This window comes from Hordeum vulgare, chromosome 5H (assembly GCF_904849725.1).
Source record: "Hordeum vulgare subsp. vulgare chromosome 5H, MorexV3_pseudomolecules_assembly, whole genome shotgun sequence".
Lineage (NCBI taxonomy): Eukaryota > Viridiplantae > Streptophyta > Magnoliopsida > Poales > Poaceae > Hordeum > Hordeum vulgare.
This window is the reverse complement of record NC_058522.1, coordinates 301,042,686-301,060,047: the sequence shown is the minus strand read 5'-3', so window position 1 is coordinate 301,060,047 and position 17,362 is coordinate 301,042,686. Positions and strand designations below refer to the sequence as shown.

Genomic DNA, 17,362 nt, shown 5'->3' with positions numbered 1-17,362 from the left:
CAGATTTTGAACCCAAAAAAAAAAACTATGACCAAAATCCAATCGCACTGAAAAACGACAACTTCCAGCAAAGAAAGAGATCAAGCATATGTGACAGCATTTTCAGAGTAACAAACCATCCACAGGTTCTATCATACACCAGTTTCCAATCTCCAGGGTATCACATTATCAGGAACGCAACAACATCACTCAAATTCAAACAAACTACACCTCAGTTGGAAAAGCATTTCGACACAAGTCGGGAACAACACAATCGAAGCTCAGTCTTTGTTTTGAACTGTGGAGCCATCATGCAATGATGAAAGGGAGCACAGTCAACATGAATGCCTCGTAACTGAAAGTTGCAGACCCGGAGTAAGCCGTGTCCTTCTCCTTGAACTTCTCAGTCAGACCCTACACAAGTATGAAACCAATTAACACGGCGAACTACAGAACGTTAATGTGTTTGTTTGTGTAGTATAATGATGGGAAATACCTTGACTGTAAGGCAACACCTGCACAGACAAACAAAGAAAGAGTTAGGACTTTATAAACCAAACTGAAGGATCCAACTTATCGAACTGTATTTCACAAAACCAAGCAGAAAATAAAGAGCACAATAGATGGACAGACGTTTGGTTTGGAAGGCCGTTTCATCAAAAAAAGATAGATGGACAGATATTTTTTCATTTTTGAAAGTTCAGAACAGTTGAGCGCATCTTTATACTAATTCAATAAACGGAAGAAATCAACTCAACAATTTGAGTTCATGAAATAATATAAGTACCAGCAAGTTACAGGCAATTGACTAATGACTGCACCATAGAGATATATGATTCCAGCATTATATTAACAAATAAAGTTAGAGTTCCTAGACGTTATCAGATTAAGCACTAACTTGAACATGAACATCATCAAATTAACAAATAAAGCTAAAGTTCTTGAACGATTTCGAACTACACTGAGCTTTGAGCATGAATGCTTCACCAATTTCAATCTCAAACAAGAAGAAACAACTGAGAAACAACACACTAACATAGAAATTTAAATCTAACTAAGTTCAACAGACTAGATATTATAAAAGCTTGTACTGCTTATTTGGAACAATTAGCCAGATTAAATTGGAGTAGTCTTACTCAATAAAGTTATCATATTCGACTGCTTTGCTCATGCCCCCAGTCTTGTCGAATTTAGACACGAGCAAGTCTAGCACAGTTGGAGAAACTGAATAACCCAGACTGAGAAGAGCATCACGCAGCTCCGATGCATCAATTTTACCACTTCGGTCACGGTCAAACCTCTCAAATATAGACTGCACAAAATAAATAGGAAATGGACAGGCATGGTTAATAAGCACTTCGTATTTCATTAGATCAGCTGATTAGTCCCCACAAATAAGTAAAGGAAAATTGAAACCATAGCCACTCACCCTCCAATTCTGAAGACTGTAAAAAACAGAAGTAAACTCCTTGGGCCCTGCAAGAATCAAAGGCACAAATTTAAAACAGAGAGAGGTCAACGAAACAAAGCTGAAATAGATAGCTCTCGCTATTTCAAGTGTCATCAGATATAAGTATCATCTGGTAATGATTCTGAATAGTATTTTATTCTTCATATGCATGCTGGTGAAGTAGTCTATAAACTATTATGAATATAAGTATACTTCAGTGTTTGAGTAAAGTTCACACCAGTGACCGCAAACTTGTCAGTGTTACAACAAGAACACCGGCTATCACACAAAATAGATATCCAGTTTCTGAGCCAGCAGTGCAAATCTTGATACAAGACCAGCCTTTTGGTGCCACATGATAGCTTGTTGCCTAGAGTGTAGTAGTGTTGTGCCCTTAATAACACCATTAGATAACATTCCCAAAATAAACAACGTTAAACTGGATGTTGAGGATTTACTGTCTCAAATACTAGCATGTAGAGAATTCACATTTCACAGGAACTAGTATTAGGAAATGCAGCTCTCTTTTTTCTCAATGGGAGGAAATGCATCTCCGAGCCTATTCTAGACCTGTGAGTGAGGATAGAAAAATAATGATATAACAATCACCTAGTGGCTAGGATTTGCTGTGAATCACATAACAACACATAAGAACTTGTGGTTTTCCTACGAGGAACTCAAATCATTGACATCCTCCTAACCAACGGATGCAATGATTCCCAGAAAGATCCTCATTATTTGATCAAACTGTGTCAAACAGCAGGGCACATGCCCACAGGCTGAAATACCAGATGAACCCAAGCTGTTGTACTGTAGTACCGAAACCTTTGTCGACAGCAAAAAAAAAAAAAAAAAAAAGTTGCAAGATGGCAGCTAGACGGAAAAGCGGAGGGGTGGTGCTAGGAAGAAGGTGGTGATTACCGATCCTGCGGACGTTGGTGTTGGTGAAGAGGTACATGAGGAGGTGGACGGTGCGGATGCTGAAGCTCTGGTTGTAGCCGGAGAGCGCGGACTGCAGCTCCTTGTCGTCGATGGTCCCGCTGCCGTCGCGGTCGGCGGCCTGGAAGCACGCCACGACGTTGGGGTCCGTCCCGGGCGGGAACGCGGACGGCACGAGCGCCGCGAACGGGCTCCCGTAGCCGCCAGCGGCCCCGTACGGCGCTGCCGCGGGGGGCGGGGCCCCGTAGGACGCCGACGAGGGAGGCGGGGCGCCGTAGGGCTGGGCGGATGGCGGGGCCCCGTAGCCGCCGCCGCCGTAGGACTGGGGCTGGGAGGAAGGCGGGGCCCCGTAACCACCGCCGCCGTAGGACTGCGGCTGGGAGGGTGGCGGGGCCCCGTAGCCGCCGCCGTAGGACTGGGGCTGGGAGGAGGGCGGGGCCCCGTAGCCTCCGCCTCCGCCTCCGGCTCCCCCGGCGCCGTAGGCTTGGGGCGGGGAGGCGTAGTAGGGGGAGGAGGCCTTGGCTTCCTTGGGGGGCTTGTCGCCGTAGGGCGGGGCCGAGGGGGCGGGCGAGGAGCCGTAGGGCGGAGGGGCCCCGTAGCCTCCTCCTCCTCCGGCGCCGCCGTAGGGGTAGCCGGACATGGTCGGGCGATCGAGCTTGGGCGGCGGTGCTTGGGGAATTGGGTGCGGGGAATCGCGGCGGGGTGGGGAGGGAGGCTTTCGAACGGTGAATGAAGGCTGGCACCAGTTTTTATGACTCGAGACGGGTGATGGGGGCAAAATGATGACTCTCGACGCGCAGGCCATGCATATCCTTGGCGCCAGGCGCGTCCCTGACACGCTCCACGCAAGTCTTTCTGAGAAACACGTCCCGGTTAAGTAACGTACAGGAGGCAGGAAGCGTCCCAGGTGGGCAGCCACGCGCTTCTTGTGTCGACTAGACGCCCGGTACGGTACCAGGGGCTGCGAATTCAGACCCGCCCACAGTCTCCCTCACCTCCTACGTCTACGTGGGGGTGGTCGGTAATATAACCATGGCCAAGCCGGCGGCCAGAGAACACATGGCCTAGTAATCGATAAGAAGAAGAAAAAGTTGATAACGTGTCAATGTACTCCCTTTGTCTCATAATATAAAGTCGATAAAAAAAGTTAATAACGTGTCAATGTACTGCCTTTATCTCATAATATAAAGTCGATAAGAAGAAAACGCTGATGACGTGTCAAGTTGAAAACGTTGATAACGTGACGACCGAAGTCTATTTTAAACCCTAAGATTGTATTGTTTGTCCTAAATAAATCCTCAATTCCAAATCTCTCAAATTTGTACCCTGTCTTGTATAATTCTGGTCACTTTTAACCCTACACTAACCCTAGACTTTTTGCAATCACAATCCCGGCCGGGATTACTCGTTCCTCTCACTGACCACCCAGATTTACAGCTAAGTACGCCTGTGTATAAACACGGAAAAAAGAAAAACGCATACATGCATGCAATGTTAGTCTAGCTAGCAAACTATGCAAGCGTGCTGAGCGGAGGTGGCAGACTGGCAGTCCAAGACAGTCCTCGTCTTCTTCCTACTCGGTGCTCACCATCTCTATGGCTGCGAACAGCGACAAGCCTTTCCTGACGACGATCACCAAGTACATTGTGTGCACGACGCTCTACACCATGCCGCTTAGTGCCTGTTGGCATGCCGCTGGTGGTCAACCTCTCCGCGCCGGCTAGCACGTCACCGTGCAGCAGGCAGATGACGATTGTGGCGCCTTCTTCCAACTCTAGGGACGACACTCTAGGCAACAACTAGCCGTCCCCGGTCTCCTCCGCTACCTGCGGGACCACCCCCTCAAGCGTCGTCGACGTCGTTGGGGCCTGGCTCCTCCGGTGTCTCGTTCGTGACCCATATGGCCAGCGCAAAAAGGTGTCCAACTTGTTCGCACTCTCACTCCCAGACGACGACAGGAACGGGTTCAGCGTGAACGGCGTGGGTGCGGCCATATTCGACGACGGCCCGTTCTTCCTCGTGCCCTGGGCGGGTCGGCCGTTCATCATGACACTCCTCTTCAATGACTTCCCGCTCCACCAGCCATTAGCCGGGAATCCGGCTACGTCATGACCGGCAACAACGACATCACCATCGATGGAACGCGTGTGTCCGTCTCCAGCTCCAGCGCACTCATGGACGGCCTCGCCACCACGATCGCCAATAGCAGCAGGTGTTCCACCATGGACGCGCTACCACCATGGGTGTAGCGCGAGCTGTCCGGCTTGGGCGTTAAGGGAGACTGGATAGGTCATTACTTGCAATTAGGCGGAGAGAGATGATGACATCCGTGGATTGAACATTGAAGATGTACATGACATGTGGGGCACTTTAGTAAGTGAGAGTAAAGATTGATCCCGACCAAGGTCATTCTTTTTCCCAATGCGCCAAACGAGGTTAGGGTCGAGATAGGTCGGGATCAGTGAGTACAGGGTACATATTTCAAGGATTTAAATGTGGAGGTTCATTTACCACGAGCTTTACAACCTGAAGGTTTAAAACAGACTTCACTCAACTTGTAGAGAATTAAGAAATATAGTCTTCTTTCCCTCACGCACCCGCGTCGCCTAACCAAGCGACACGGGCGGCGACTTCCTACACGCCGCCACCGGCTCCTTCCACCTGCTCCTCCCTCCTCGCCGCCGTCGGTGACCATCGTATGGCAAAGCCCGATGCGGTGGAGGCAACGACGGGGTATTCTTCAATCATGCGGCCCATTGGTTCGTGACGGTCGCGACGGCTCACACGTCGGAGCTGCGTTCTCCGTTGGCGGGGGAGGGAGTGAGCAAGCAGCTCGTGGCTGGATCCCGCGGGGATGGCTGGATCAGTCCCTCTCAATCGTATATGGCTCCCCTTGTCCCAACCGTTGCATGGTGGCGGTGCTGCAAGGATGGCTAGATCAAATCGGATTTGGCTCCGCTTGGCCGTTGCATGGCGGAAGTGCATACATGTTCGTGGCTCATAGGCACTCGTAGGTATGTGATTGCCATCATCAAGCAGCACTCCGACCGGTGGAGGGGCTCGGGCGGCGGTTCATGGTCCTAGGGTTCCTCTTACGTCAAGACGAAGATATGCCTAACGTTTGTCCTTCTGATCTGGCTGGAGCGTCGGGTTCCGAAAGGCTCTGCTCGCGAACTCCCATGAGCGCGTTATGCGTGGAGACTACTAGATCTGGTGGGATTCGGTTCTGCCCATTGATCCTCCGTTAAATAGGGAGCGGCGCGAAGTTCTCTATCTCTTGCCATCAAGAGCTATGTTTTGCTCCATGGTGAAGTCAGAGGCACATAATGTCATGGAAGCGGAGGTTGGAGGAGTGGTAATGGTGATTGGAGTCTGCGGTGCTGAGGAACTTGCTTGGAGTTTCATGATTCGTAGCGGTGGTATGTAAGTGGGGGCGACATCACATGTGCATTTTCAAGGTCTTACCTTTCAGGATGAAAATCCAAGGCCTGGTCTTAATTGATTGTGTGTGGCAATAGCCTTGCTGAAGGCATTGTTTTTTAGAGCAGGAACTATCTTCATGGTGAAAACCAAGATCTACGATCGGGTGACGACAGCGCTTGTGCACTGTTTCGTTCTTTGAGCCGTCGCTTTTGGAGAACTTGAACCTCAGGTATTGTTTTCGTGGTGGTTGTACTGTTGCTGCAAGGACTGGAACTCTATAGCGGGGGCTTTTTTATCTTCTTCTTCTTCTTTGAAAGCACATATGCTCCCTTGGTGGTTTTGATAATTCATGACAACATACATTGTCTCTTGGACTAACACTTTTACCTGGTATATTTGAGGTATAGTCCATAGAGAGCATTGGCTAAAGGATTGTGAGGAGAAGCCCCTTGATGAAGGAAGGAATAGGATTGGCTCAAGCTTCAAGCAAGAAGACTCTACATTTTACATTTGTGAGAAATCACTTTCAATCCATAGGAAAGCCAATACTATTAAAAGGGGATGAGGTATTATGATGAATTGGTTGCTCAAGTGCTTAGAGATAGCCACCAAAAATACTCAACCACATAAGCAAAATCGGTGCCACCAACATTTCCAACTCAGCCCTACCGATTTTACATTTAGACAGATCCTATGCCAAACCCACCATCTCGGTACAACCAACATTCCTACCGGTGCCACCGAGATTGTGTGACCAACTTTATGTTGAGGAGATTTCAAGTTCAGAATTTTCGAGTTTGAAATCTGTCTCGCCGAGATTTGGAAACCAGTCTAGGTCATCGTATCGGTACCACCGAGATTCCTATATCGGTCTCACCAAGAATTCAAAAGTTGCCACATTTAGTGCAACTCGGTACCGCCGAGATTCATTTCGGTGTCATCGAGTTGGGCAAATAATGTTGTAACGGTTGGATTTTGGGAGATGCCTATATATACCCCTTCACCTACTTCTCATTCTTAGAGGAAGCACTCAGAACACACTTACACTTGCGAGATCCCTTTTTCCGAGAGAGAGCCCCCTACTCATGTGTTGAGATCAATAGATTCCATTCCAACCATTTGAACCTTGATTTCTAGTCTGCCCAAGTTGCTTTCCACAAGGTCAATCTCTCCTACCCATGCCAAATCGGTGAGAGGGTGATTGAGTGTTGGGGAGACTATCTTTTGAAGCACAAGAGCAAGGAGTTCATCGTTTTACCACATCCATTACCTTTTGGAGGGTTGTGCCTCCTCGATTGGTTAGGTGTCGTTTGGGAGCCACCTACTTCGTGTTGTAGAGTTTAACCAAGATGCTTGTAAGGGCAAGTAGACCGCCTACTTCGTGAAGATCTAACGTGAGTGAGGCTAGTCCTGTGTGGACGTAAGTCGTGGTGGAATAGACAAGGCCACTTCTTCGTGGACCCCTTGTGGGTGGACCCCCCTGTGGACCCTCGCAACCGTTACCCTCTGTGGGTTGAAGTCTCCACTAACATGGACGTACGATAGCGCCACCTATCGGAACCATGTTACATGTCGCCGTGTCAATTTCTTCGCGTTTGATCTTCCAAATCTCTAATCCTTACTACATGTGCAAAGCCTTTACTTTCTGCTGCCATATTTGTTGACCAGCATATGTAGGGTGCACTAGACTTGTTAGAATTGCTAAAATCTACCAACCATTAAATTGGGAAAAGGCTAGGATTTTAATTTATGCAAGTAGTCTATTCACCCCTCCCTCTAGACACCTCTTCTATAGATCTCACAATTGGTATCAGAGCAAGGTCTCCAAAACCTTGGTTTAAACACCATTGGAGGAAGATGGATGTGCCTAGTTTAGGGAATATTAGTTGTAGAGTGCCTATTCTTGACGGGGAATATTTTAGACAATGGAAAAATGAAATGCTTGATATATTTGATGAATTGAGTTTGTGCAAGTATGTTGAATATCCCTATGAGCCTCCCATTGATCATTTGCATCCTTTGCATGATGAAGAACTTGATATGCTTGGTAATCTTAAAACCGTAAATCTATATTTGATGAACTTGATAGCTAATCATTAGAGGACTGCCAAGAAATATGCTTAATCAATTGCAAAATTTTGAGTGTGCTCACACTTTGTGGAAATACTTAGAGAAAAGACATCCCGACTATTCACTGAAAGATCTTGAGTTCATTTTCCATAAATGCATTGCCTTTCACAAAATGACGCCAACCGATCCTAATTTTGATAAATTCCTATTTGAGATTTGTGACCTCATGCGTGCTAAAGGAAATGTCATTACCGTTATCAATGACATTGTTGAAGGCATTCGCATGCATAAATATGAACATTGTCATAGTCAAAATTCTGATGAAATTCTTGTTTCTTATGACGAGGATATTTCGTTCGACGATGACAATGTGAAGCATGGCTACTACGATGAAGATGAAGAGTTTGACATCTAGTATGAGAAGACCATGATGAACCTTAGTCTTATGGTGAACCTTAGAGACTACATGGCGGGTGGAAAGGAATGGGTTCTCGACACTGGATGCACCGATCACATGACCGGAGATAAAGACATGTTCCATGAGATCACACCAAACCGCGGACCTCGAAGGTATGTGACTTTTGGAGATAACTCCAAGGGTAAGGTACTTGGTCTTGGTAAGGTGGTCATATCTCATGATAGTTCCATTCAAAATGTCATGCTTGTTGAATCCCTTGGCCACAATCTTGTTTCCGTATCTAGACTAGCACACTTTGGTTCCAATGTGCTATTTACGAAGTTGACTATCAAGTGTTTCATAGCGACAACCATAACATTGTCTTTACTCGTATCCGTAGAGGTTATCTATACATTGTCGATCTCACTAAAAAATCCAAAGGTTGGTTATGACATAGAAGGTTAGGACATGTAGGTATGCGTAACCTTGACAGGCTAATCAAAGGTGATCATATTCTTGGTGCTAGAGATGTTAACTTTGACAAACATAGACTTTGTAGTGCTTGTCAAACACGAAAGCAAGTCGGTGAAAGTCATCCCATGAAGAACATCATGACTACAAGAAGCCCACTCAAGCTGCTTTACATGGATATTTTTGGTCCCAATGCTTACAAGAGCGTCGGTGGAAATTCTTATGGTTTAGTCATTGTTGATGATTTTTCTAGATTTACGTGGGTATTATTTCTTGATAATGAGTCGTGGGTACAAAACATCTTCAAGAACTTTGCTCGTAAAGCTCAAAATCAGTTTGAAGTGAAGGTCAAGAAAGTTCGAAGCGACAGCGGAGCGAAATTCAAGAACACTAATGTGGATACTTTTCTTGACGAAGAAGGTATCTCACATGAGTTCTCGACGACGTACACACCTCAACGAAATGAAGTCATTGAGAGGAAGAACCAGACTCTCATAGAGATGGCGAGAACGATGACTGACGAATACAAGACATCAAGACACTTTTGGGCAGAAGTCGTTGAAATAGCTTGTCGCGCCATAAACCGACTCTACTTACACAAGCTTCTCGGTAAAACGGCATACGAGATAATCACCAGTAACAAACCCCAAGTTGGATACTTTTGAGTATTCGGCTCTAAGTGCTACATTCTTGACAAGCATTGATGTCTACTACACAACCTTCTTCTTGTAGACTCGTGTTGGGCCACCAAGCGCAGAGTTCTGTAGGACAATAACAAGTTTCCCTCAATTTCATGACCTAAGTGAAAGGACGTGGATATCGCGTAGAGGGGGGGGGGTGAATATGCGCTTTAAAATAATTACGGTTTAGGATTGAACAAATGCGGAATAAAACTAACGTTTAATTTGTCAAGCACAAAACCTAAAACAACCAAGATCACCTATGTGCACCAACAACTTATGCTAAGCAAGATAAACAACTAAGTGATAGCAACATATATGACAAGAAACAATATGGCTATCACAAAGTAAAGTGCATAAGTAAAGGGTTCGGTAAGAGATAACCAAGGCACGCGGAGACGACGATGTATCCCAAAGTTAACACCCTTGTGGATGCTAATCTCCGTTTGGAGCGGTGTGGAGGCACAATGCCCCCCAAGATGCCACTAAGGCCACCGTAATCTCCTCACGCCCTCGCACAATGCAATATGCCGTGATTCCACTAAGGGACCCTTGAGGGCGGTCACCGAACCCGTACAAACAAGGTTGGGGCAATCTCCACAACTTAATTGGAGGCTCCCAATAACACCACGGAGCTTCACCACAATGGCATATGGCTTTGAAGTGACCACAAATGCTCGGGGAAATCTCCACAACTTAATTGGAGACCCCGACGCTTGCCCGGAGCTTTACACCACAATGATTGAGCTCCGAGGCACCACCAAGATTCTAGGGGTACCAAGTACCCAAGGGTAATGAGCTTCTCAACTTCTCACTTCCACGTATCATCGTGGAGAACTCAAACCGATGCAACTAATGCAATGGCAAGGACACACGAAGTGATCAAGTCCCTCACACTCAAATCCCTCCACAACAACAAAAGCTCTGGAGAAATATGAGAGGAAGAACATGGATCTCACAAAGAACTTCAAGATCAAGATCCAAGGGTTCCCCTCACATAGAGGAGAAAGTGATGGGTGGAGATGTGGATCTAGATCTCCTCTCTCTTTTCCCTCAAGAACTAGCAAGAATCATTGGAGGGATTGAGAGTTAGCAAGCTCTAAGAAGGTCAACAACGGGGGAAGAACACGAGCTCACCACATAGATAAGGTCCAATGGGGAAGAAGACCTCCTTTATATAGTGGGGGAACGAATCCAACCGTTACCTCCACTCACAGCCCGACTAGAGCGGTACTACCGCTGCTCGGAGCGGTACTACCGCTCCCAGAACGTCCGAGGGAGCGGTACTACCGCGTGTGAGCAGTAGTAGGGCGGTACTACCGCTCCAAGAGCGGCACTACCGGTGGATACTGAAACTGCTCTAACTTTTGCATACAAACTCTGAATCGAGCAAACTCAAGCTTGTTGAATTCACAACGACAATAGCTATCCTACAACGAACTCCGAATCGAGGAAAATGTTAAGAACATGCAGTTAAAAATGCCAATGATATAGAGAAGTGAGACCTCTATGAAGGAAGAACCGACAAAAACTTCCAACATCGAAAACATCATAGAAGATGCATATGGACTCCATTTTAGATGAACTCGAGCTTGTCATGAAGATGACCATAAGCTCTAAAACTCACAAAGAGAAACACCAAACAAGAACCAAGAAATATGATGCAAGGATGAAAATGGTTGAGCTTTTAACGAACGATACAATCAAGCTACTCACTTGAGAGCCCCCCTTGACAGTACGACAATCTATCCTAAAATAGAAAACCTATCAAGGGCAAACCAATACCTTGCACCTAGTCCTCTTGAGCTAGATGATGATGATCTTGGCTTCCTCAAGATGGATCACCTTTCTTGATTGCCTTGGTTTGACGAGGACTAGTTGATTGATCCCCAATACTCACTATGGGTGAGCCACTCTTCAGCACATCTTCAGAAGTCCATTGCCACCACAATGGACGGCAAGCTTCAAGCATGATATCTTCGTGATGCTCCACTTGAAATTGCACAGCGCAATCTTGATGACGATCACCACTTGATGTCATCCTTCATAGGTTGAATGAGATCTTCCTCTTGACGCAAACCCATGGAGACACACCTAACCCCACATAGAACTCTCACAAGGACCATGGGTTAGTACACAAAAGCGTTATGGACAATGCTTACCATACCATGGGATCACTTGATCCCTCTCGGTACATCTTGTTCACTTTGTGTGTTGATCATCTTGATTTACTATTTGCTTAGTCTTGATCAACCTTGTGTCTTTATGACCAATCTTTGGATAATACCTTGAATACCACCTTGGTCATCATATAGACTCCTTGACACCAACAGATGGACTTCAAGAAGTGCATATGGACAAATCTTTCGAATATAACTTAAGGTAACCATTAGTCCATAGGGATTGTCATCAATTACCAAAACCACATATGGAGAAATATGCTCTAACACTAAGGTTTATCAATCCATGGGAGGCGTATGATGAAGATGGTGTCTCTCAAGCAACCCTGCAATCAAATAACAAAGAGTCTCTTGTGTCCCCAACACACCAAATACAATGGTAAATTGTGTAGGTGCACTAATTCGGCGAAGAGATGGTGATACAAGTGTAATATGGATGGTAGATATAGGTTTTTGTAACCTAAAAATATAAAAAACAGCAAGGTAAAAAATAGTAAACAACAAGCAAAATGTTGTATAAATGCTTGGAAACAAGACCTAGGGTCCATACTTTCACTAGTGCAAGTTCTGTCAACAATAATAACATAGTTGAATCATATGTAAATACCTCACGTGCGACAAAGAGTTCACTCCAAAGTCACAAATAGGGGAGAACAAACGAAGAAATTATTGTATGGTACGAAACCACCTCAAAGTTATCTTTTTCGATCAATCTTATGAGCTATCCCTATAAGTGTCACGAACATCCCTAGAGTTCGTACTAAAATAACTCCTTAATATACACATCAACCGAAACCCTAATGTCACCTAGATACTCCAATGTCACCACAAGTACCCATTGGCTTGATTATATGATATGCATCACACAATTTCAGATTCATCATGTTCAATCCAACATAAAGAACGTCAAAGAGTGCCCCAAAGCTTCTACCGAAGAGTCAACACGAAAATGTGTGCCAACCCCTATGCATAGATTCCCAAGGTCACGGAACCCGCAAGTTGATCACCAAAACATACATCAAGTGGATCAATAGGACACGCCATTGTCACCACGGATATCCCATCGCAAGACATACATCAAGTGTTCTCAAATCCTTAAAGACTCAATCCGATAAGAAAACTTCAAAGGGAAAACTCAATTCATCAAAAGAAGATAGAGAGGGGAAAACTCCATATGATTCATCTATATTAATAAAGCTCGTGTACATCAAGATCGTGACATCTCAAGAACACGAGAGAGCGATCAAACACATAGCTACTGGTACATACCCTCAGCCCCGAGGTTAAACTACTCCCTCCTCTTCATGGAGACCGTTAGGATGATAAAGATGGCCTCCGGTGATGGTTTCCCCCCTTCGAAAGGGTACCAGAACGTGCTCCCGATTGGTTTTTCGTGGCTCTAGAGGCTTGCGGTGGTGGAACTCCCGATCTAGGTTTATTTCTGGAGGTTTCTTGATTTATAGGAAATTTTTGCGTCGGTCTCACGTCAAGGCGGTGCACGAGGGCCCCAAAAGACAAGGGGCGCGCCCCTAGCTTGTGGCCAGGTGGTGGACCCCCTCCGGTTAATTCTTTTGCGAGTATTTTTTATATTTTCCAAAATATATTCCGTAAATTTTCAGCCCATTCCGAGAACTTTTATTTCGGCACAAAAACAACACCACATAGTTCTTCTGAAAACAACGTTAGTCCGGGTTAGTTCTAATAAAATCATACCAAAATCATAAAAAAATATTGTAAACATGGCATGAATACTTCATAAACTATAGATAGGCTGGAGACCTATCAGCATCCCCAACCTTAATTCCTGCTCGTCCTTGAGTAGGTAAATGATAAAAGAAATAATTTATGAAGTGTGAATGCTACCAAGTGTACAAGTTTGATCAATGATACTTCCAATCACTTTTTCATCAATATAAACCATAAACAATATCTCATCTCATAAAACTTCTCATGATCAAGTAACAAGCTATTCACATGTTAAAGTATACACCAAAAGTTTCTTGAAAACTAACAAACCATAATCATAGTCATTGCACAATTGTAATTCATCTTATTTCCAGGAAGGATGTATGTAAGAGCTTTGACTTAGCAAATTCCACATACTCAATTATCATATAGTCTTCCATGATTGCTAACATTCTAAGCATATTTTTAGAGCAAATAGCATCCATCGAACAGAGAGAAAGATAGGGGCTTAAAGTTTCGCCTCCCAAACTATTTATCATATAGATAAGTGTCAACAATATTAATTCATGATCAAATATATTTGAATGGCCATAAACCCCACCACATGATGCTTGCCAAGAGAAAAAGGAGAAATATAGGAAGTGGTGCAGATCACCATGACTCTTGTATAAAGGTAAGTACTAGAAAGTAAAAGATAGGCCCTTCGCAGAGGAAAACATTGATTTGCAGAGGTGCCAGAGCTCATCCTTTTAAAACAATGACAAATAATAATTTTGAGAAGTATGCTTTAATTTCAACATAACAACCAAGAGATCTCGGTATCTTCCATGCTAGATACATTATAGGCGGTTCCCAAATAGAATGGTAAAGTTTTTACTCCCCCTCCACCAATCAATCACACTCCATGGCGAGCCGAATCCACGGGTACGGTCCACACAAACAACAATCCTGGGGGAGTTTTGTTTCATTATATTTTGATTTGATTTTTTTGTTGAGCATGGGACTGGGCATCCCGAATACGAGCCACTTTCTCATGAATGATAGTGAATCAACACATATCGTGAGAATAACTCACCTAGCATGGAATATAGCGACAACCCCCAGTCACTATATTGAGCAATTCGGGCATACAAAACAGAATATTATTTGAAGGTTTAGAGTATGGCACATGCAAATTTACTTGGAACGGCAGGTAAATACCGCATATAGGTAGGTATGGTGGACTCATATGGAACAACTTTGGGTTTAAGGGTGTTTGGATGCACAAGTAGTATTTCTACTTGGTGCGGAAGTTTTGGCTAGTATGAGGTGGAAGCAAGCACCACATGTTGGAGGATTCATAACAATATAACTTCTATACAAATATACCCAAACATAACTCATTACGTTTTCTTCCTTGTCCAACTTCAACTAATTTGCTCAAGTTTGAAAATAATTAACGGGTATTCACAATCATAGAAGATTTCCAAGATAGTATATTTATATATTAAATCTCTCTTCCTTCAATATTCTTTCATGAATTGTTCAAGTGAGGAATGCGGTGTTTGCTAACTTTCAATAATTTTTACCACCTATACTCCTTATATGTGAAGTCATTACTCCCCATGGGATAAGTATATGAAGCATATTTAATTTTAGATTTATGATATTCAATTCATTCAACCATTTACTCATAGGATATAAGTGAAGCACGAAAGTAAATGACAAAACTACTCCAAGACATATAAGTGAAGATCAATGAGTAGTCAAACAATTAAGTAGCTATGTATGACTTTCTCTCTCTCTCTTAATAAAGATTTTCAGATCTAAGTATTTTATTTAAACAACAAGTAAAATAAAAAGGGATTTTTTTATTTCTGTGCCCCTGGTTCGTTAGTTCTACTCATTCATCCCCTCGCTCTTAACTTTTGCTTACTTTCCCCACTTCCTTGCCCGAAACCCTTAGAACTGGTCACAACGGACGTTGCCGTCGGGTCAATGGCTTGAACGTTAACTCTAACTAGTGGGGCCCATAGGGCGGAGTACACATTTTGACCGTTACGTGGTAACCATTGGGGCCGCGATACTGACACTCACCTGAATCAGATCCAGTCGCTTCCGCGCTGCCCCCTCCGCCGCCATCGTGCCGCCTTCGCCGCCATTATGCCGCCTCTGCTGCACTCTTGCCGCCTCCGTCGCAGTCGTGCCACCTCTGCCGCATCTACCCTCTCTCCCCATCTAGGATTAGGAAGCGATGTCGGGGGGCACCCCGTCCGGCCCATCAACCGTGGAGATGATTGGGTCAAATCAGAGGCTGATAATTCATTGATTCCACCTGCGTAAACATCGTTTTCCCCTCAAATTGATTAGGAGATCCGTAAATTAGGTTGTATTTGACCATCGTTGGCATGAATCAGCGCAATTTATGTGAAAAGTTTAGGCCTAACTGCGCCCTTTATCTTATTTCAAACGAATAGGGTTGATCCTGCACTTGCTTTTTGGCTCGCGGTTAGAATGGAAACTAGCGAGCTGCGTGGAACTAAACCATATGCGTATTCTGGATTTTTCTATCCTAAAGTGGTAGAAACCACCATTTTGTTCAGAGATTTCGGCAAGGCACTCTGTTGTGAGTATCCGTGGAGCCCTGTCGATGCTGTTGAACTAAGATATTTCGATAGTACCGAGCAGAGATTTCTCCCATTAACCTGTGATGAGAATCTGGGATTGCTATTTAGTTTGAATGCCGACAACCGTTTCGGTAAAATCCATATCGGTGTGCTTCAGGCACGCAAACAACGTATCCCGAAGGGTGTTCATACATCATCTGTCTCTGCTAATAGTGAGCGTCCTCGCACTCCTTGTAGGTCGAGACCAAGTAAACCTAGTGGTTCTGAAAGCCACAACATTTCGGCTGCCGCTAATTCTGCCACTTCTCCTCTTCCTTCTGCACCTGATGTAGAAGTAGATGCGGAGCCTGACGAGGAAGTGCCTCGAAATGATGATGAGGATGAGATTCTATTCTCTGAACTGGTAGATAGAGTCAGTCAAGAGGCAGTGGAAGATGAATATGCAGAGGAGCCTAGCAGTCATGCTAGATTTGATGACACTGATGATGAAGAGAGGGAGGAGAACATCGACTCCGTAGTTTTACAAGAATAGGATGGTAAGGACATGCCAACAATTGAGTGGAACAGGGAGAATCCTCACCTTACTCCAAGAACCGTATTTGAATCGATGGTGGACTGTCGTAATGCAGTGACTGCATATTGCATTGTCACTAAAAACTCTTATGAGGTTGATAGGAGTGAGCCAGGAAGATTCACTGTTCATTGCCCTTATGATAGGTGTAGGTGGAGGTTGCATGCATTCACTATGTGAAAGAGCAAATTGATTCAGGTATTACAACTCAATATTAATTGTACTGTTTGTTAATTGTATTTGACATCATTTTCATTTTGTTTCAGATAAAAAGCAACCCACATGGGCACACTTGCCCACCTGGAGGGGGAGGGGGAAAGGACAAATCTAAGCTTGCGAAGACTAGGTGGGTGGCAGATGCAATCTTGGATTGGGTGAGGGAAACACCAACAGGTGGTCCAACAACACTCCATGGGAAGCTATTTGAGAAGTACAAGATTAATGTACAATACATGAAGATTTTCTATGCTAAGGAAAGGGCTCTTGATAGGATTAATGGTCCATGGAATGAGAGTTTTCAGTTGCTTTACACCTTCAAAGCTGAAGTGGAGACAGCTAGTCCAGGTAGTGTTGTAGAGATTGACAAGCATACAGTTAAGTATAAATTAAAAGGGAAGACAATGGATAAGGAGTGCTTCAGGAGGGCTTTTGTTTGTTTCAAGGCTTGCTGGAAGGGGTTTCTGAATGGTTGTAGGCCCTATTTGGCTGTCGATGCGACTTCTTTGAATGGAAGATGGAGAGCCCATCTAGTAGCAGCTTCTGTAGTTGATGGACACAACTGGCTATTCTCAGTTGCATTTGGTGTGTTGGAGGTAGAGAGTGAGGAGAGTTGGGTCTGGTTTCTACAGCAGTTGCGCAACATTATAGGTACACCCTCAGGTTTAGTTATACACACAGATGCTTGCAAGGG

The 17,362-nt window shown here is 44.7% G+C and overlaps 1 protein-coding gene across 1 annotated transcript; it reads right to left on the bottom strand.

Annotated features, from left to right (window-relative positions):
- Window positions 1-99: 99 nt before the first annotated feature.
- LOC123395434 (calcium-binding protein CBP-like) lies at window positions 100-3,263 on the bottom strand. Its single transcript, XM_045090435.1, has 5 exons — window positions 2,351-3,263; window positions 1,409-1,455; window positions 1,116-1,291; window positions 476-494; window positions 100-393 (listed from the first exon to the last, which is right to left on the bottom strand). Exons 1-5 carry the CDS (start codon window positions 3,171-3,173, stop codon window positions 289-291), a joined length of 1,170 nt encoding a protein of 389 aa, XP_044946370.1. The 5' UTR covers window positions 3,174-3,263; the 3' UTR covers window positions 100-288.
- Window positions 3,264-17,362: the final 14,099 nt, after the last annotated feature.